At 49.1% G+C, this 21,157-nt stretch overlaps 1 protein-coding gene across 2 annotated transcripts in view; it reads left to right on the top strand.

Moving 5' to 3' along the window:
- The first annotated feature begins 12,547 nt into the window (after nt 1–12,547).
- SLF2 (SMC5-SMC6 complex localization factor 2) overlaps nt 12,548–21,157 on the top strand; it is a 30,824-nt gene continuing 22,214 nt past the window's right edge. Inside the window, exons 1-4 of one of the 2 annotated variants that reach the window (XM_068688309.1) lie at nt 12,548–12,761; nt 17,993–18,036; nt 18,530–19,233; nt 20,238–20,295. In XM_068688309.1, the coding sequence (XP_068544410.1) occupies nt 12,757–12,761; nt 17,993–18,036; nt 18,530–19,233; nt 20,238–20,295 (811 nt within the window). In that variant the 5' untranslated portion in view covers nt 12,548–12,756. Of the gene's footprint in view, nt 12,762–14,286; nt 14,500–17,992; nt 18,037–18,529; nt 19,234–20,237; nt 20,296–21,157 lie in introns of those variants that run through there. The other variant, XM_068688307.1, reaches the window with a different exon arrangement.

The following is a 21,157-nucleotide window of genomic DNA, read 5'->3' as shown; positions in this document are numbered from 1 at the left end:
AAAATAGCAAAAAGCTCACAGTGGTGGTGGTGGTGATGATGACACAGAGCAGGCAGCGAGCTGACACACATTTTGCAGCTGGGAGAGCGAGGAGAGGGCTCTGGCACCTCCTGCTCTGCCCCAGATGCAGCGCACGCAGCTGTGGCTTTATTTGGAAGCGCTGCTCAAGCTGCCTGCTGGATTATTTTTTTTTTTTTCCCAACGCTTCCACGTGTCACCCTGTCACTTGGAGCTGCTGCGGAGTTTCGTGCCGGCCCTGAGCTCTGTAACCTGCTGGAGCTGGGAGAGAAAGGCTGCTTCTTCCAGCTGTGGTGGTTATTTGCAGGTGCCTGAGGAGTCCCGCCTGCATTGTGCACGGGTGGTAATGCAGCGCATCCTCGGTGTAAGCTGCTCTTCCTCTGCTTGCCCCTCTCTCAAAAGGCACAGCAGGGCAGGGGCAGCACTGTGGGGACTGCTCAGTGCTCTCGTCCCCAAACCAGTGCTTGCTGAACCCCCTTGAGCTGGGATGCACGGGCTGCTGGATGGAGACGTGTTGTGCCCGCCTGGGGCTGCGAGAGCCCCCAGGGCAACTCTGCAGCTGGAAATGAAGCAGTGAAAGGCATTTTCCAGGCAGCCAGGTGCCTTCCAGCCAGCTCAGATGCAGCAGATGGGAAGGGTTGGGGCTGGGCTGGGACATCCTGGTGCACCCAGCAGCTACGCGTGCGCCCTTTGCTCCCTGCCAGCCCCACGCCTGCTTTGGGAGCAAAGGGGAAAAGCGTGGGGCAGGTGGGGACCCCTGTGAGCTGCTCATTTTCAACCAAACCAGGAGGCTGGGCTGGCAGCTGACAGGCACAGAGAGGAGTTTTTTTGGCTCAGAAGTGCTTTGCCAGGGCTGTGACGGCAGCAGCAGCGCAGGGTGACCGGGGAGGGAGCGCAGCTGGCAGGGGGCTGCGCGCTGGAGACGAGCCCCCAGCTCTGGAGGATCAACAGAGAGCCGGGAAATGACAGGCGCGCTTTGGAGCCCCGACAAAGATTTTGGTGGGGGAAATACCCAGCAAATGTCTGCGCCGGGAGCCAGCTCCACGGTTGCTCAACAGCCAGCCTGGGGCTTTATTTTTGTCTGTCCACGGGGAGCCGGGTTCAGCCGGGGCAGCGCGAACCCACTGAGCCTCCCCTGCTCCCACTGAGCTCACCATGCTGCGGAGGGAGAGGTGGGCTCGGGGACCCTGCTGTGCTATTTTTCAGGCTGCTGCGGCTTGGTGGAGAGGTTTTGATAGCCCTGAGACCCCCCCCAAGCTGAGAAAAGTGGGGTGATTTCCCCCCTTCTCTCCCCCGGGGATGCTACGGCTGCAGCAGGCTGTTGGGGTCCGGCTGCGGGGTGCTGGTATTCAGCCCCAGGTAAAGACTGGGGGCTTTGGGGTGTGTCCAGGGGCTCCTCGGCCACCTTCTGGCTGTTTAAATATGTTGAAATCCTTTCTGCTTTCATTCCCATGCTGTAAAACTCCTCTCCGATGTGTTTCCCCCAAAGGGCTGCAGGATGCTGCTCCCCAAAGTGCCGGCCACCCGCCCTCAGCCCTTGGCCGCCCCAAGCAGCTCAGCTTCCAGGAACCAAAAGGAAAAGCCTTCCCCAGCCTTCCTCCACATCCTGCTCTTCTCAGAAAGGGGAAGAGCCTCAAGCAGAGGGGTTAACCCCAATGCCCCCGTGGTGCCCGGAGCGGTGTCCCCTTCCCTTGCTGCGTGGCCCCGGGGAGGTGACGGGTGCAGGGGCCGTGCGGGACAGCGCAGGGGCAGCCTGGCACGTGCCCTGCTGTGCCCTGTCCCCCTGCACGCCCAGATGGAGCAGGGCCAGCTCCAGGAAAGCTCTTTTTGGGGACCTGCCCCTGGGTGCCCATCTCCCGAAGGTCCTGGGTCAGTCTGACCTGGGCGAAATGGGAAGCCTGCAGGGGCTGAGGTGCAAACTCCAGGCTCCGGCTGTTTCCCCTCGCTTGCAAGGTTTATTGCTCTGTGGGGGTTAAGGAAGAAGCAACGCCCCGGTTTTGGCACTGCCAGCTAATTAGCACGGGAGCTACTGATTAGACAGGACGTGCCCAGGGCCGGGCAGCGGTGTCGCGTGGGCGTTCATCCAGCCTGCCTGGCTTTGTCTTCCCAGGAAGCCTGCAGAAATAGTTACACACAGCCCCCATCCCGAATGAAAATATCAGCGGGACGGGTCCGGTTTCACAGAAGACCCAAAAAACACCAATAAAACCGAGGCTGGGCTGGAGATGCTCGCACCCGTGGGGCTGTGCCCGGGGGTGAAACCTCAGCACATCCATGCTGTGGCTCCCTGGGGAACCCCCCCTCACCCGGCCACACCGGCACCCCCCACCCCCTGGCCCCGGCAGGGACCCCGCACTCACCCTCAGCTCCTGCCCCGGCTCCGTCTGTGCCGCCTGCGAGCGGAGGCACTCTAAATATCGCCGCCGACTTACTCACTTCTCTTCCTGGACGGCAGCGTGCAGGGTTTCCACCCACTTCTTTCACCTTTGGTTTCCAGGCTTTCTGAGAAAAGGGGAAGCCGTGGGAGGGAGCGACCGGCATCCCCGTGCCAGGGACGCAGCCTCCGGGAGCTCGCGCCCCCCCCTGGGAAAGGGGTCCTGGGATGGGGGCCCCCAGGAGCCTCCAGGAGCTTGCTGCATGGTGCTGGGGCTGATATCCACATCACCCACAACTGTGATGAGCGGTGTCCGTCCTCAGCCTGCGGATCCCTGCGCTTTTAACCCCGCAGCATCCCCTCAACACCTCTCCAGGACGCATCCAGCACCGCGGCCGGGCAGGTGCCCAGGCAGGGCGAGCGCATGGGCCTGGTGGGGTGGCTTTTCCACCCGGTCACGTTGCCCGGCGTCCTGTTCCTGTCCTGTCCCCCTCTGGCCACCCCGTGCCCGAGCATTGTTCTGCTCAGAACTGACGTCAGGTCCCCCGGGGCTCCTCTCCACCCGCGGGTTGGAAAGGAGAGGCTGGGGGGCATGAGGGGCATGCCCCGCTGCTCCCCGCGGAGCCACACGGGTGTTTAGCTAATATTTGCCCGGTGTTTTCATCTTCTGGGGGCTGTCGGGTGGTTTTGGGGGGCAGGAAGCGCCCGGAAGGCTGCGGGGATGAGATTACCGAGGTGGTTGATCTGCGCCCCGAGCGCGTGATGAGCACTTGGGCTGCAGCCCACGGGTTTATCGTGCGGTGCCCAAAGCGGCCAGCAGCAATGATTTGGGGACCCAATGTGGTCTCCAAGCCCTGGCTCTGCGTGGTCTCAGCCCCACGCCTCCTTCACAGCGGGGATAAGGCTGGATGGGAACTTTGTGAACCTCAATTCCTCCCATTTTCCGAGCAAAGGCAACCTGCAGCAGGTCGAGGCGGGCATTGTGCATGGGGACAAGACCCAAGACCCGCTCCCTCCTCCTGAGGCCAGCCAAAACCCCTGGTGGGATGGCAGCTCAGCCCCAAAGCAGACACCAGAGAATCCCACGGAGGGGAAAACATCTTTCATCCTGCCCTTTGGGGTGAGGGATGCAGTGAGCCAGGGGCAGTTTGGACTCAGCAGGTGCCTGATTTGCAGCCCGCTGCTCACAGCCCGCTGCCTGGCGAGCTGTTTTTGCCCCGTGACAGATTTCCCCATCCTTTGGGACCTTTTTCTCCTCGGCCACACGGATAAAAGCTGGGTGACGTTTCCTGAACCCCCAGGAATGGGGAGAAACGGAGACAAACAGGGGACACAGAGGGGACTTTGGAGCCATGGAGCCGTCCCCGCACGCCTGCAGCAGCGGAGGAAGCAGGGCAGGGCGGGGGGAAGGGAGTTTCTCGGGTTGTTTTTCCCCTCAAGGTTCCTGTTTCCCCTCCAGCCCCGCTCCACACATACCGGCAGCCCTCCCCGTGCCCCTTGCAGCGGGGAGGAAAAGGAAAAAAAAAGGAACAATTGGGGATGAACTGGGGGAAAACCGCAGGGCTGAGTCACTCCTCAGAGAGCTCCGTGTCCGGGCAAGGTCCCCCCGAGCCCTCCCCGGGGACGGTCACGCTCAGCATCGTCTGCCAGCATCCCTGGCGGGTGTCCATCGCACGGCAGGAAGGTTTCCTGGTGGCCAAAGAAGCAGAAGCGAGAGCGAAGGCGTGCGGAGAGTGGGGGGAAGGCGCTGCTTGGAGAGGAAACGGCACCAAGGGGGGGACCCAGGAACCCCAGGGGGATGCGCCCCAAAAGGAGCCTCCCGGCCCAGGGGTGGCTTGGGGTTAATGATAGGACTTGGGGTGGCTGCCTGCGAGGTGGGCTCGCCCCCAGAAATGTCTTGGGGTGAGCTTGGTGAACCCCCACCTCCAGCCCCCTTGCTGCGGCCCCCAAAAAGCCCGGCTGGTGCTGGGAAGGATTGCGCCATCGTGCTGCTGCTTCCCCACGCTCTGCGCCCAGGGCTGGTGTTTCCCCGAAATGTAAACCCCCCGATGGTCAAAGCCGTGCTCCTGCCAGCCTCGTGTGCGTGGCCGGAGCAGGATGGGGCCTGGGATGGGTCCAGATGTGGGACTCGCCCCATGCAGCAGCTCCAAGCTCCTGCACCCCCCTCTAGCGGCAAATCCTAGAGGGTTTTGCCTCTGGGACAGGGGGCACAAGGGGATCCCTCACCCCAATCACCCCCACTTTTGGCCCCCAGTTGGGTTTGGGACCACGTTACACGTGCCAGGAGGCTTCTGCCAAGTGTAGGGTGGGCAGCGGGCGTTCCTACACTGGGGAGCACAGCATCGCACCCACACCCTGCCACCCGAATCGGGGCTCGCAGGGGGCTCGTCGCCCTCCGTACCCCTGTCAGCATCGTGCAGGGGTGCAGGGACTGCATCGTGCAGGTGCTGCGAGGTGCAGGGCTGCAAATCCCCAGGCCGGGAATCGGCGCGGCGTCGCTCCCGGAAATCCAGCCGGGGTCCACCCACTGTTTGGAGAGGAAAGTGAGCTGAATCACCCCTGTGGGGAAGGAAAATGCTCCGAGCGTGGGCCTCCACAGCTCCCCGGGCAGGTCTGCTGCAGGAGGGGGCACGGGGGGAGCAGCCCATGGGGTGGCCGAGCCCATCCCAGCCAGCAGCAGTGCTCTGGGGCAGCCCCATGGCATCAGGGATGGGGTCTGGGCTCTTTAGGATCTGGCAGTGATGTGAGGGGCACGTTGCAGGCACCCACTGCCAGCAGATAAAGGACACTGCAGGCAGCCCCCTGCACCACCCTGCTGCTTCCCTCCCCGTGCCGTGCCCTGGGCCCTTCAGAAACCTTCAGAAACCCTCCAGGAGCAGCAGGATGGGACAGAAGGGAGGATATAGGGGACGTGGAGCAGTGGTGGCTCTGTGGGGACACGAGAAGCGTGGCTGGGAGCAGGCACTAGAGGGCTGCATGCTCCTGCTCTTGCTGTCAGACTCCAACCAAGCAGCTGGGGATGCTGATGGCTCTGCCAGGGGCTGGGTTACCTGGAGAGAGCTGGGAACTTTGCAGAATTAGCATTTACCCTCTGTGTGACCAATATTTTATTTTTTTTATCAGTTTAATTAATTTTTTCCCAAGCTCTGCTGCTGCCTGAGCAAATTTGCACAGCAGAAAGAGGCAAATCGGGGCTGTGCCCTGTTCCCTGAGCCCTCGGGGGCTGCAGTGGCACAGCACTTGCCCCAGGAAGGCTGCTGAGAAATGGGCATCCCTTTCACTGTAGGACCAGCCGTGGTTCTCCTTCCACCCCTCTAAAGTCTGAGCACGCTGAGACACATCTCCAGATCCCACATACGAGCCCGTATTCGCAAGCTTGAGCTTGATTCATCCTGAGTGTGTTTTTGGGGCGGCCCGGTGCCCCACCAGGCGCTGTCCCAGGCCGTGGATGTTTGGCATTTCCATTTTCCTTCCCGTACCTCGAGGTGTGTGGGGTGTTTGAGTCATCTCCCTGCCCTGCCCTGCTGACAGCAGGGGATGGAAACGCTCCCCGGGGAGCCTGCCCCTGCCCTCAGCGCTGGGACAAGCACCTGGTGTGCACTGGGTGTGGGGAAAACGGCGTGAACTCGTTAGGATAAGAGATATTGTGCAGGTATTGCTTGGCGTGCTGATAAAGCAAAGGCAAGGGAAGGTAAAGGCAGCTCGGGAGGCTGCGCTCCCGCAGCAGGAGGGGCCCTTCAGCTTCACTGCTCCGTCAGCACCGGCTCGTGGAGGAGTTCAGAAGGAACCCGAAATCTGATTTGCTTTATATCAGATCAGGCGGGATAATCATATTTATTTCCCTCGGAAAAACGAAGCTTTCAATTTCAGCCCAGATTAAGAAGTTGTCCTCTGATCTACGTTGCAGGAGACTGTAATTGGGAACAGGAGGTCAGGCGCTTCCCAGGCTGCTGCTTGCACGCCGAACCCTCAGGATTAGCATCTCTGCGTCTCGTGGCATGGAAATAAATCCCGAGAGCTGCTACCTTTGCAAAGACACTCTGGAGTTGAATTGCTTTCTCTTAGCAGTGTTAAACTCCCATCCCTTTTCTGGAGGGGAAACCCAATCAATACCTGGTCGTGTTGGGTCACTGCAGGTAAATTTGGGACAAGGAAGATGAAAACCAAGTTGTGCCTTTTGAAAGCCTCCTTTTTGGGATCCCTTCTCCTGCCTTCGAGCACATCTACAACTGGCTGTTGGCCTGCACCCACTACAGCAGCGTGCACGCAGATGCAAAATAAAGCCCTATTTCTCGTCCTGGAGTTCACTTCTACAGGCAGAGACCCTTGGATTGCGCAGGCTGACCTCCCAGCTCTCACAAGCCATGCATTTTCTTCATGTTTCTCTTGAAATTAACCATGATTTATGCTCGAGAACGTATTTTCAACAAGACAGATCCGAAGACATCAGGAAATGAGCAACATTTTTCCAGATAGTTTGTTTTATCAGTTAACCACTGGCACTGCTTTTTACCCTTTTTTTTTCTTTTTTTTTTTTTTTTTGTTTGTTTCTTATTTGTCTGGCTGAAATCCTAAACATCAGTTCCTGTTATGGATATCAGGAGGAATTAAAATGCCCTCTGGTATAGTACAAGTTTTCTTTTCAGGATGTGGGGTACGGTAATTAATTATTTCAGATTTTTTTTTCTCCTGAAAAAGTTGGGATTTGGTGCTTTTGCTGCTGGGAAAAAAGCCATTCCTGCAGATTTCAGCCCTTTTCCAGCAGCGTTTTTTTGCCTTCCCTCTCCAGCACATGTTCCTGCAGCCCTGTAGCGCGGCAGGTCAGGGACCTGACCCTGTTGAAAGTTTTTGCAGCCTCTGGGTTACTTCCAGCTTGCAGTCCGCTTGCTGTAGGGCTGTGTGGTTTGATGCAGATCCTAGCATGGCTAGGGCCGGGGCTATTGGCAGGGAAACGCAGGGAGATCTTTGCTTCTGCACTCACCCTCGCTTCACTTCAAGCAACCTGGGTTAGCAAAGTGTCAGCAGCGAGCTGTGTGAGCCCACTTCGATGGAATTGGGTGAGGGTGCAGCTGGTGCTGGGCCAGGAGAGGCGAGGCAGCAGCAGAGGGCAGTGACCTGTCTGCACCACCGGGGCTGATTGCAGCCTTATCTTTATGAGCTACTCCTCACAGTGAGAAGGAATTAAAGGGAAGTCGTTTGGCCCAGCTGAGCCGAGTGTGAGAATAATATAAAAGAACCATTTCTTACCCTTTGTGGGCCATTTAATGGGGCCGAATGTCATGCGTTGTATGACTCAACCCCAATATTTTCTGTTTTAACACGGGAAATGCTTTCCGGGTGAGTTCACGCAGTGTCATTCCTCACCTAATAAAAAAAAATAAAATAAATTATTCAAACCTGTTAAGTGAAGATAAATTTTTTGAGTAAAATCCTCTGACTTAATTCTCTTGTTACGGAAGAGCTACGTTAATAATTAAACAAGATAATTGTAAACTGGGGCTATCACCTGATGCCTCGCTGAGTTCCAAACAGTTTCATGACCGAAGACCCTCCGATAACCAAACTCAACTGGTCTGCTGGGAATACCAACCTTGTAGCTAGAGATGGAGCTTCTAAAGATTCAAATGTCAACGCAGGGTTACAGAGGGTCACACAAACCCTTCCCAAGGTTTATTTTGTGTTACACCAGCTCGCCTCAGCTCAGGGCTTGATGTGCTGTGCTGCATGTAGCTGCCTGATTGCCAAGAGGTCTTCATATTTACACACACTGGTCTTCATATTTACACATAACTTCCACTGAATGAGACTCCAGCTAGCACGTGTGCCTCAAACCACTTTCAAAGTTCAGCAATCAACACAATATAACCCTACAGAATGGATAGAGACATAACACAAGGAAGGTGAGTGTGCTGCACTTGCTGCCCTGTGCCTGTAAGAAATCCATGGAACAATATAATCTTAATCTTTAGGAAGGGTATGATGGGATGTTGGCTGTCAAATCCTTGCTGCTGCTGCTTTTGGGTCCCTCTTGATCAGCCTACGCCTGGCTTTTGATCAGATTTGAACCAGTTTTTGGACAGGTCTAATATTTCCTGCAGTGATTTTTATTTATTTATTTATTTTAATCCTACTAAGAATCTTGCTGCTTTCTCCATCAGTCACAGACAAGCTTGCCCATTTTTTTTTTTGTCTCACTTTCAGTATCCTCGTGGCCACAGCTGTCTGTCCCCCCGGGGCAGCAAGAAGAGCACGGGCACATACAGGATGACACAACCTTGTTACTGTCCCGCTGTTATCAGAGCACAGCCCTATCGATGATTTGTTCATGCTGTGGCCTTATCAGAGCACAGGCTTCATGCTGTAAACACCTCCCCTATCGAGGTTTCACCTTGTTTCGGTTATGTTCTTGGCTGCTCTTCTAGCCCTTGCTCCATTAATGCTGGTATTCCCCTGCATAACACCTCCAGCGTTTTTTGCTCCGCATTGCTATCTGAGCACCAGCCTTCCTGGGACAGGCAGATGGATGAGGTGTGTCCTGATCCATGGCTTTTTGTAGGTGTGAGGGGGCTCAGGGCCTCTGTGGGAGGAAGCAGCCCCTTCACAGCCTGTTCCACAAACCTTGTTGGCACGTTGGTATCAGTGACAAAGCTGAGAGCCTGCAGATTAATACAAAAGCAAGCCGTGAGTACAAGCAGAATTTTGGCTTTGCCTGCTTACTGAATCATTCCACCAGAACAATCATGTTTATTTTCCGAAAGCCAGCTGGTATTCCAGGTGTATTTCTGCATATCAGCCTGCCGTTTCTCAATTCAGACACGGGGAGCTCATGAAAATAGCGGTGAGGCGGGCTGAGGGGTTTTACTGCCTGGTTGCACGTCTTGTTTCTGAAATATGCTCAAGTGTCATTAATTTTAACTGGACATCAAATGCCTTTTCTCAGCTTACTTCTGATGGAGGCTGTGATTCTTTTTCTCCTTTCCCAGCAAGCACTTTCTAATTATTATTATTTAATTTTTTTTCAGGGGATGAGCAGCCCCAACTTCATTAGATCTCTCATGGCAAAAGACAAATAACACTAGAAGCCGATGCAGGGCTCTTCCTCAACCTCTACAAAACACTTCTAAGAGGTTAGGGGCAGCATAATGTGCGAGTTGAAGAAAGGAATGAGGCCTGGCAACTCTGATGAGCTAACTGAATCATCTGAATAATTTCTCTTGCATGTTATGCTGAAAGCACTGTGGAAAAAAAAAACACTAAGCTGCTGAAGGAGACCCCCCTTCTCCTTGCCTGCTAGCAGTGCATTGCCACTCATCACTATTTCTGGCATCATTTGAACTTTGTGTCAAGAATGATTAATTTTTTTCACAGAAAACAGCAGCAGCAGGTAGGATGTTTACCAAGAACATAGCATGGCTTTTCTTTGAGAACCTCCGTGGAAAGGTGCCTGCAAGGACAGGAACTGTCTTTGGCAAATGTTACCATGATAGATGTCTGCTGGAGAAGCTGCGGGTGAAATTGCTTTCCATTTTTACCTTAATTTGCTTAAGCTGTGAACCAGGCTATTTCTAGTGCTCATGACAAGGGAATTTAGTGTAGGTAGTTATATGGCTCTGACCTATGGAGCGCAAGTCCTGATACTGATAACTGTCCTGGCGCAGGACACTGGTAATTAGAAGTTAGGGTACTGGAGAAGCAAAATAGGTGAAACTTTAACTTTTCCCTGGGTGAAATAGGCTGTAAAAGACGAGTCAATACTTAACAATGTGAAGACAGTTTAATCAGTGGGGAATTTTCCTATTATTGAAACTGTGGTACCGTAAATGTTCTCTCCAGATGGTCACTATAATTAAAATGCAGTCTTCTGGCCAGAGAGCTCCGTGTCAGGGTAAGCGTCTGTTTGGTAAAGCAGGTGTAAGCTGCTTCCTGGAATCAGATTCTGAGATTTTGTGGGAAGGGGAGAGGTCCTCCAGAAAGATGGAAGAAAAGGAAACTGGGAATGCCAGTCTGAACACGAGGAGAATCTTCTAAACACTTCCTGCCTCTCTATCCATTCCTCGCCATACACACATTCAAATCTGTCACCTCTTTTTTGTTACTTCCCAGTTTTCCTCATGTGTGCCACGTGATGTATAAAGGGATGCTGAGATGGAGCTGAACATTGACCCAGAAGCCACTGGTAATTCGGTACGACCCACTATATCTGAGAGAACCCCTGTGGTCAGCTTTCCTCTGGATAAAAATGAGTGACTACATGTGTGAACCATTAAAAATATATATAATTTACTGTCTGAGTAGTTACCTATTATTAATTTATTATAGCAGCTTAATAAAAGGTATGCTAACAGATATTGATCGATCTGCTTCTCCATAGGCTTGATTGTAAATTGCCTTTTCCCTGATACACAGCACTTAATCTCTAAGGGGAAAGGCTTCTGAAGGTGCCTGCCTTTGCCATTGCCCATCACTCTGTGTAATTGCTCAGGGAAGTCTTTTGCAGCCTCACCGCTCGTGTTCTTTGCTGCTGCCTGCCTCTGTTCTGGTACGTAATGTTCTAGGAGAATTTCATGGTCCTCTGCTGCTTCAGGAAAACTTCTCACTCCGATTCCCTTGAGGTAGCACACGGCGATTATAAATGAGTTACCCTTTGCTGTGCCTTTGGTGAGGTCAGGTGTGCTAAAGCAAGGTAGGAATGAACAGACTCGTTAATGGGACAGAAGGTCCCCGGAATGTCAGACAGCGTGATCAGGATAAATGCCACCTGTTCCCGTGCAGCTTTGAAATAGTAATGTTGTAAAGGAGGTGCAGACTCAAGGCCAGAACCTGCAATTGTTGGGAGTGCTGGTGGTTGTGTTGTCCAATAAAAGTTGTCCAATGAAAGGTTTGGGTTTGTTACCTGCTGTGCAATAAGCCAGCCCATGCACTACATCAAGATATTGTTTATTTCAGATCCGCTCAAGTCTGGGTACCAGGTGGTTTCCCACTAAGCTGGCACGCCTAAAGATTTTCAACACCCAACTTTATACAGTCTCTTAGCAGTACATTTGCATGTTAGCACAACCTCCTAACTTCTAATTGGTGATATTTTAGCATCCTGCTGACGTGACAAGATTGCTTTGTGCATTCTCAGAGGGGATGGGTCTCTTGCTGGGCTGGGATCTCTCAACCTAGGGGCATGATTTTTAATATTATAATGAGGATAGTTTGTGGATAGTTCATGTTACAACACTCATCATTGGTTTTCAGCCAATTTTGGGGAACAATGTAATTATTAACAAACTCAAGGGCATGTGTGCTGCATTTTTCCTTACAAAATGGTCCTCTCGATGAAATAGTTTCTTAGTTATTTATCCTTCAAGGCCTGGGTCATCTGTGCCCTTGCCTTGAAGTACATATTTTACATCTTTTCACATGAAGCCAAGTTAACAAAACAAAATGAACCAGCTACTGGCATCCGCTGGAGTGCACGTCTGAAGGAGGTCTCTCCTGCCCCTCCATCACAGAAAGCCACAGTGGATCTGCAAGGAGAAAGGAAAAATGTTCTTTTTCTACAAAATAACTATGAGCCATAAACTATCTCTGTGGCTTCTGAAATCAAAATGCAGGCTGAAACTCTTCAGGAAATGGAGAATTTTTACAGGATGGTTTCAGCTACCATTGCAAGACTTCAGAAATATTTGGTGTTCCGTGTGTTAAAGTGCTATAAGTTTGCAGTGATTGATGACTTTCTAGAAGGTTTGACACAGGAGAAATATACTGATATATTTAAATGAACATTAACCAATTATGAAGTTCAGCTATGCTTTCTGGAGTCTAAATGTAATTATTGTTCACGGACTAGAAATGCTGCTTTGATTATTTCCTCTTTTTTATCTCTTAGACAAAAGCAGATGTGCCCTTTTGGGTTCAGGGCTTTTAACTCTATTTAGAGAGTCTGCCTCAAAATATTATAATAAAGATCACATGGGTGAGTGATACGTTTCAGATGTTGATGGCCCGGGGCCAGCTCAGTGTTGATGGTGGTTGTGTAGCCACTCCATGGGCAAGCCATTTCCCTGCTGGGAACGCAGCGTTCTGCGATAGATACTTCCTGGTTTTGCTTAAGAAAAGGCATGAGTCATGCTGGAAGGCAATTAAAAAAGAGATGAAACGAAACTGATAGCAAAGGCTGACTTACGCAATGCTCTGGTTCCAAATCCGCTCGTAAAAGTTGGCCAACTTTTTCGGATTTGTAGCTTTTCAAAGTTTCTGCTGATCTACGTTTGTGGGTATTCAGACTGTGTTATGGGAAGGACTAATAGAAATGAGCATCAGTAGAAGGAATGGACATGAGGCAAATTCATTTCCAATTCATTTGAAGCAAGGCTATGAGGTAAGTTTCTAACTTTCGCTTAATTTGGCAAAGGGAACTGTTAGCAGTGAGGTGCTCACAAACTGTCAGGGAGGTAAATTTAAAAAGTAGTTTATTATGATTCCTTTCCTGTACCTATGCTTCTGTGCATAAAAAGTGCTGTTGCCTATTTATTTGAAGTTAAGGCCTGCTGAAGGGCATGTATTATCTTAAAAAGTGTGTGTGTGTGTGCAAGTTTCCCACTGGGGGGATGTCGAACTGAAACCACTACAGCTGTTGCACCTTTATTCTTATTTCCCCTACTGTCCTCAGTGCCATCATATCCTGCCTTCCGCAGTCACTGCATTTCAGGTAGTTGCCCTAAACAAGTTAATAGAAGCGATGTTATTATTTAATGCTGTTCCTTGTGTCTTTGTTGTGGGTGGCTGATGAGAAACAGCTTCACCTTGATATCACTAGTGCTGGAAGTGGTCTTTCTGTAGAAGCTGCTCAGCGTCTCTGGTTCCTGTAAACTCATAAATACATTCCACGTCTGACTTTTTGGTTGTCTTTTGGGACTGTCTCCAGGTCAGTAACAAATTGCAAGGTTAAAGTATTAAACTGAAAGCTAAAGAAAACGGTTAATTTGTGCTTCCTCACTGTGACATGAAAAAATATTTCTGGAATTCTTTGTCGGTAGCACTGGGCATGAAATTTTGCTTTGGCACTTTATTAGACAGTAATTCAAATATGTACAGTAGTATTTTCAAGAAACGATGTGACTGCAAACCCAATTGTTCTCCATTTGTTGTGCAGGGCAGGCAAAGCATGGAGACAGCAGCGCTCATTATGCAATGGCAGGAAGCTTTTGTTTTCCTCTTCTGAGGTTAGGTTGAAGACGTGATGGATGAGATGACTGAAATCTCTCGGAAAACGGAGGGGCAATGAGTGATGGGGTGGGATGAGAGGAGCTGGAGCACTCAGCAGACACTGAGGCACTTGAGATGCTCCCGCAGCTGTTTCCTATTTCCACTTGTTTTGACTTGTTTTGCTGCTGTGCCTCGTGTTTTGCAGACCTGCCTGAAGGGTGCAGGGACATTTCCCTTCAAGTGGAGCTAGCCAGAGGCTGTGGTCACCTGCACTCTGGGACAAAACACTACAAAACCCGACCACTTTCACCCAAAACTGCCCCAAACCAGCCTTCAGGGCACCGGGACAGCCACAGCCCTGGTTATTACCCATTATTTCAAAGGGCGGGAGCTAGGTGGTATCTGTGTGGTGCTTGCTTTAACCGTTACAGCTACTGCTGTGGGGATGTTTTGGAACTACAGCTAATTTTCACGGCTAATTACGAGGTTAATTTAATGGCTGCGCGTGGAGCTGAGCGAGGGCGTCCCCTCACAGCCGCCCCCCCTCCTCCCTCCTGGCCCTGAGGCGGGAACGCCTCGCGCCGGGTGCTGCGCGCCCTCCAATGAGCGAGCGTGGAGCCGCACATAGTCCCGCCCCCGGAGGCTGAGAACCAATGAGAGCCGCGATCCCTTCACACACTCAGCCAATCAGCGACCGAGTTTACACCCTCTCCGTGAGGGCCGCCTGAGGCGCGGGGCCTGTGAGGGCGGCGGCGGCGGCCCCGGGGCTGCGCTGGGCCGGGCCGGGCCCCCCCCGCCATGACCCGGCCGCTGGGCCTGGCGCCGCCATCACCGAGCCCGCCCGCCGCCAACAGGGCCCGGCGCCATTTTAGGCTGGCGGCGGCGGGCAGGGAGGCGGCCCGGGACTGCAGGTAGGGCTGGGGGTGGGTGGGGGGGGGGGGAAGCAGCGAGGCCTGGTGGGGCCGCAGGGGGTGGGGGGGGGCTGAGGGGGGGCTGCTGAGGCGCTGCTGAGGCGCTGGGAGCTGAGGCAGGGGGTGCTGGGGTGTCAGGGGCAGGCTGTGGGTGTCAGGGCGCTGGGACAGCCCCCCTAGGGCAGTGGGTGTGGTGTTGTGCTCAGGGAGTGTTTGGGGGATGCTCAGGGTGTGGGTTTTGGGTGGGTCTGTGTGGAGGAGGTGGGTTCGGTGGGTCTTAATTTGGGCTCTTTCCAAATTTTGGGGTGTTGTGTGAGGCGGCTTTGCTGTGAGGGGGAGTGAGGGCTTGAGCAGGTTGCTCCCTGGGGTCTCCCTCCTTTGGGAACATCAGGTGTGAGTGGGGTTTTGGGCTATAGGTGACCTCCTTTGCTCCCTCCCAGCCTCAGCCGTGCTGCAGGCAGGTGGCCTGGCGCTGTGAGCAGACACTGAAGGCTTCTTGGTGTGTTCTGACCGGCATCTTCAGCTCATTGTTCAAAACACACGCGTGCTCCCACACGTACCTGTTTCTGTACCCATCCTGCTTCTCACTGTGCATTGACAAGCCTGGCTGTGGGCTTCAGTGGTTTGGCTGTAAAGAAAGGACTTTGGTTGTCACTGATACAATTCCCCTGCCCGTTCTGCTTGTGAGATGTCCCTTTGGAGAGGTACCGTTAGCGGCATTGTAGCTTGGAATGCTGCAGAGTTCCAGAGAATGCAGTGGTGAGCAGGGAGAGTTTTGAGACGTGATGAACCTGTCCATCTACTAGAAACCCTCATTCTGCCATAGACCTGGAAAGGTTTTTCACAGGCTGCCGAATTAAATATGTTTTGCTCCTTTCCTATAAGGCAAGTCATAATTTTCTTATGCCATTAGCAGCACTTTATCGTGTTTCTGCTGAGCCTCTTTTTTTGGTAGCCGTGACCTCTGGAGGAAGTAAAAGTTCTGTTGTTGTCTGTGCTGGTATTTGCCTGTGAAAGTGAAACTACTGCATGAGTTGTGGTTTTGCTGCTCATGAATATTTCAAAATGTTTTTTCTCTGAGGAAAAAAAAATGCAGTCTGTTATATTTCAGTTGTCCTAAGAAAGAAAGAAACGGAAAGAAAAATTGGGAGGTTTTGTGTGTAACTCTCCTGTTCGTTTTTTTCATTCTGTCACCTCTAGTACTTCTCAAGATGCTTCATTTAAAAAAAAATTACTAGACCTATTAAAACGATAGCGGAAATCCTCCTGTTATGGTCCTGCTCGTGTAGGAAGTCACGTGCTCTTTTCATGTTTTATAGATATGAAACGCAGGTTGGAAGGCCCGATGCTTTCTCATGATCCTCCCTGTGCTGTAGCATGTGCTTGCTTGCCCTCCCAGCCCTGTGGTGTTTAAGTTCCCAGTGCGCTTCCTTGTCTGCGGTACCACAGAGGGGCACTTGAGGAAATTATTGTTGTGGTTTAGCTGGGCAGTCCCCATCCCTTGTGCTTTGAAAATGCCAAATGGAAAGTAGAAAATGTTGAGAGGTGAACGCTTAAAAAAGGGTGGTCTAAGGCAAATCACTCTACTCTACTCAAACTTTTAACACCTCCCTCCTTTTGTTTATTCAAAGTTGCCTCTGTTTTCAGCGATGTTATGCAAAGCTCTGTGTAACTGGTACAAATACAGTCGTTGTTACAAGGTTCCTTTGTTTTCAGTGAAGGACAGCTGAAAGGACACAGCTGAGATAGGGACTGCGGCAGGGTAAAGGATGGAGAGGATACAGGAGGGCTTGGGCTTGGTTTTGGGTTGTTTTCTCATGGAGGGAAGGAATCTGGGCTGTATCTGAAGGTTTCCTTTGAACAAGTGAGCAGCAGGTTCTTCTGGCTCCAACTTCAGAAACAGTTACCAAGTCTGTGGAAGCACAGAAGCGTAGGGATGCCTGGAAACATGAGTCTGGAATAAATGTTTTCATCCTCTGTAGTCACTGTTAGACAGCAGGATGGCTTTGAGTGTTTAGGAAGGCACAGCAAGCTTATAAAATATAGAAGAACATCCTAAACGGACAGGTATTTTGCATGTTTTCTCGCACCAGTGCCTCTTGTTTGGAACTCAGAGCAAGGTCCAAAGCAGAGATACGTGTAGCCTTAAATCGTAAGTTTCCATGCTATGTGGAAGAAGGAAGAGACAGCAAGTTTGTAGTTCTTGCGTGCAGGCCAGTATTTTAATACTCAAACTGCACGTTACTCAGACAAGCTGGTCACCTTTAGAAGTGAACATTCTCTCACGGGAAATGCCTGCTTGCTTTCAAGTCCCACATATTTTTGCAAGGAAAAAATGCCTCTGATACAAAGCTGTTACTTACCTTGTTGTGCATATGTGCAAATAAGACGGCTGTAGGTGGCTGTTTCTGTTGGAAGCCAGAGGATGCCCTTAATGCGTGCTGGATGCAAGGAGTTTGCAGCCCAGCCTGGCACCAGATGGGTGAGAAAAGCACCAAGCATGGTGCGTTTTGGACAAGAAAAAAAGTTATGGAGCTCGTTGAATTGAACAACTTGCAGATAGGACTGTGCAGTTCTTGATTGCAATTAATAATGCATTGATGGGGTTTGCTGTTGAGCAGGCCATCCGTCTAATGCTCTAACATCCTCTCCTCAGTCATCTGTAGCTTTATGCTGCTTGTAAAGTTGCTTTTCATGCCAGAGGCTGTCTCAGGCTGAAATTTGAGTACAATTTTTATGAAAATCATGTAGCTTTATGCTGCTTCTTAGGATTTTTGTGTGCAATGGAGTGAGAGCTTGATCTTAAATGGGTGATTTTGCCTGTGCCATGTTATTTCATGGAAACTACTTCTGCTTGATCCTCGTAAGGCTGTTGAGGAAAAAGTCTCTCAGTTGATAATTCTGCTTTCTGTAGGCTTACTAGAAATCAGTAGCGTAGGTGGTTATAGACAGTTTACACTACACATGCGTGTTGTCTGGTACATAAAAGGTTGTGGCTGTGTTAAGGGGTCTGCGACTGGATTCAGAAGCTATGGAAAGCTGATCCGCTAGGTTGCGGGTGCTGAAAGAGGAGAATCCTGTTCTGTCCGCCTTCCTGCTCACCTTTCATTGTGTTGGCTCTGGCCTCTTCCTGAACAACTTCAATGCCTTGATCTAACAGAAGGTGACATTTCTAGGGGATACCAAGTTGAATAGCTCTTAGTTTAAGCTGGTGGGTAGGTGAGACTTACAGGGTTGGTGAAAGAAGTGGTGTCTGAGAGGGCACTGGCAAGTTGGCTTTGGTAGCCGAGCAGAATAAAGGCTTGAAGGCAATGATGGTGGTGCTTGCTGTGATCTGTCAGAAAGCTGAACTCCAGATTGAAATAACATCTGCTGGCTTTAAAAAAAGTAAAAGATCTATAAATAAATCACAGCATTCTAATTTTATTGCTGTTTACTGTGTGGGCATTTAGATATTGTTCTTCTTAAAAAGTAATATTTGTTTTCTTTTCAGAAACCAGTCTATTAAAGAATTCTTCAAACCAGTTTTAAAACAAGGTAATTATAATATCTCCTATTTTAAAAAAAAAAGTGTGCAGAAGTATAGTCTACTCTTATTCCAAACTGGAGCAGTGATATAATGGCTACAGCTTACCGTGCATGTCAAAATGAGCATGTTTATTTTTTTCTAACATAATTGAAAAATTAAATATATAAATTAGTATCTCTAAGTAGTGGTGTAATTATGGGTTAGTTATTCTCTCATGCTTCAGCTAAATTGTTTATAGCAACTGCAGCCATGCCATAAATCATGCAGTTCTTATTTGATATGAAATAAATTGCGTGGTGCTAGCAAATACTAAATGATTAAGTAAATTAATTTTGGATTGTGTGTGACCAAGGTAAAATACCAAGCAATATAATCAAAAAGATTTTTTCTCCAATATTGTGGTTGTGGATGATTTGTATTAAGGTTGGATCAGATGATCTTAAAGGTCTTTTCCAACCTAAATGATTTTGTGATATGATGATGTTTTCTTTGCTCTTTTAGACCTTAGCCATAAGGACAGAAGTGTGTTGTGCTCCTCAGACGTGACATATCTAAAAGATGCAGGAAATGGACTGCCGGTTTTAAGTGCTGAACGTTTTGAGAAGAAAATATCTTCTGCAAAGAAGGTTAAACGAAAAAAGATGCCAGACCAAACGCCAAACACGAGTCCTGTGTTAGATGCCTTTCGGAGAGGAATTAAGGAGAAAAGAGGCAACATGGACATGCTGGAGAACAACGGAGCGTGCAAGTCACTGGGTTCTGTATACCCAAGAGTTGTGGTTCGAAAACTCCTTGTTAACTCAGGTTCTCCCAAATGTCTCTTGGCCAAAAATGATAAAGCTATCAAGACAGACCAGGGAAAAAATGAGAAGTATCTGGGTGTAACAAGAACACCATTGTCTTGCGGAAATTGTTGGGAACAGGAAACTGATTTTATGGATCTAGAAGAGACCAGTTCAGACTCTAACAACTGGATTTCGTTGCCACAAGCTGATGCTCAGAAAGCCTGTGCTCAAAATAATGACAACACGTTATTGTGTCAGAACTTGGGGCTTCCCACGAACTTGCCTTGCACTTCACCTGACTCCACATTGAGGTTAGCACTGGGAACTCTGCACAGAGAAAGAAAGCGTAAGAAACATAGAGTCAAACGATCTAAGGCACAGCCTGTAATGCTGATCTCAGGAACAAGTGTGTCACATCAGGTGTGTTTAAAAACATTGTTAAGGCTTGACAGCAGTGACCATTGTGCATGCCTTCTTTGTCTGTCTTTCTTTTTTTTAACGTCGAGTGAAATTCTGGGCACTGCCTCTTTGAGTTGTAACAAAATCCATGCTCTTTTGCTGTTCTTTAAAAGTGTGCTCATGCTTGGGTAAGCTGTTTCACAACTATTTTTCAATAAATGAGAAATTCACTGGCTGAAGAGCAAGGGAGATGGGCTGGTTTAGATGCAAGCATGAAGATGCAATGCAATTTAAACGGTAATTATTTTGTAGAAAAAATGTCTTACTAAAAATGATCTTTCCTTTTTCACTACAGTGTAGTGTAGGGAACAGATGGGCAATTATCTACTAGTTAGAAGTTGCAGTGAGTAGCCATTCAGATTTATGCACTTAAGCCACAGTACTTGGGTAGAGGTGGGAGTGATCCTGTTAAGTATGTGATATTTCATTACACGTTTAATTATTTTTTTTCTTTTACCAATCAAGATAGCCCTTTAGAGGGTAGGTAATTACTTGAAAGGATGATCATTGTGTGCCTCCATAATATGTTATGAATTAATAAAAGAAATTATTAAGCTTGTTTCCTTTTTCTCATTAGCACTCCTCCTGTATTTGCTTGTCAGTGCTTACTATTGCTTTGTTATTAAAGTTCCTAATGGATTGTTTTGGGGAAGGCTAGCTAGCCTGTTACCAAATAGCCCAGGGAGGCAAGTGGCTAATGGCACTCATTATTACTGAAAGTGGGGAGATACAGAAAGAGAAGCCAGTCTGAATAAAAAGCCCTAAAATTAGGGTTTGGGGGAGGAGTCCTCTTGTCAAGATCTTTGCAGCAGTGTTTTAAGTTTGTCTGGAAATGAAGTATATTCTCATATTTCTGAGGGTGTGTGGAACTGAGCCTGTGCTGGACTTGATGCTTGGCTCAGGACATCAACATCCTATTTTTAAAAGTATGCAATTAACTTTTTATCTTCTCTTTTTGTTTTTAGGAAAATGGATATCAGTTAAGAAACATAACACTTTCTGGTTCAGGGGAGGCTGCCTCAGGTAGTGCTGATAATATTTAATTATAATTGAGCAATCAAGTCCATCACTTAATGTCTTTTTAAAGTGCTTTTTAAAGTTATGTTTATTTTACATGTATGTAGTTAAAACATATTCTGCAGCTTTTGATAGGTATTCTGATAGTTAAGTGCAAGGAATATGAAGGTGAAGGTTACTTCATAAAGAGGATTATTTTGGTAGTGTGATTCAGGTGACTAGGACAGTTCTTGTACAATTTCGTAGGTTTGAACAGTAGTGACAGTGGTTAGAAGTGGTTTGTAACTAGATAAAGGAAGCAGATTTAAGATACTTTTCAGAAGTGTTGTGAGTTTGCTATAAGGAGTAAATCTACTTAAATTTTCCTGTCAAAAATTACTACTGCTATATAGTCAAGGTTATTTCTAATACATGGCAAGCTTGATGAGTAATTTGGGACTTAGGATCATTTAGTGAAAAACAGATTGTTAATCACTTAATTAAAAGTGATCTCTTTTTGTCTTAATCCCTGAAATTTTTTTTATAGTATATCTTGCATTTTGGAACATCTATCTTCACTGTGGTGACTAACAAAATTTGAAATTCAGATTAAATAACAGTAACAAAAAAATCCAACCACAACATTATTCTTATTGAACAGAACGGTAAAATTCAGGCAGTATTGTTGTTTTCTTTGCCCTTTTTAACCATATAATTTTCTCTATGATAAGTAGAACTACTGTAGTGTTCTACTGTAGGTGCTGAGCTGCTTTTAAAATAAAAGGACTTAATTTCATTTTCAAGTTAATAAAGGTGACAATCTAAGAGTACAGTGTAGAGTGAATCTTAACTGTGGTCTTCAGTGTTCAAGCAGAATTGAAATGTTTTT

Source organism: Anas acuta, chromosome 7 (genome assembly GCF_963932015.1).
Source record: "Anas acuta chromosome 7, bAnaAcu1.1, whole genome shotgun sequence".
NCBI lineage: Eukaryota > Metazoa > Chordata > Aves > Anseriformes > Anatidae > Anas > Anas acuta.
The sequence above is the reverse complement of the archived record's forward strand: the minus strand, read 5'-3'. Positions and strand labels throughout refer to the sequence as shown.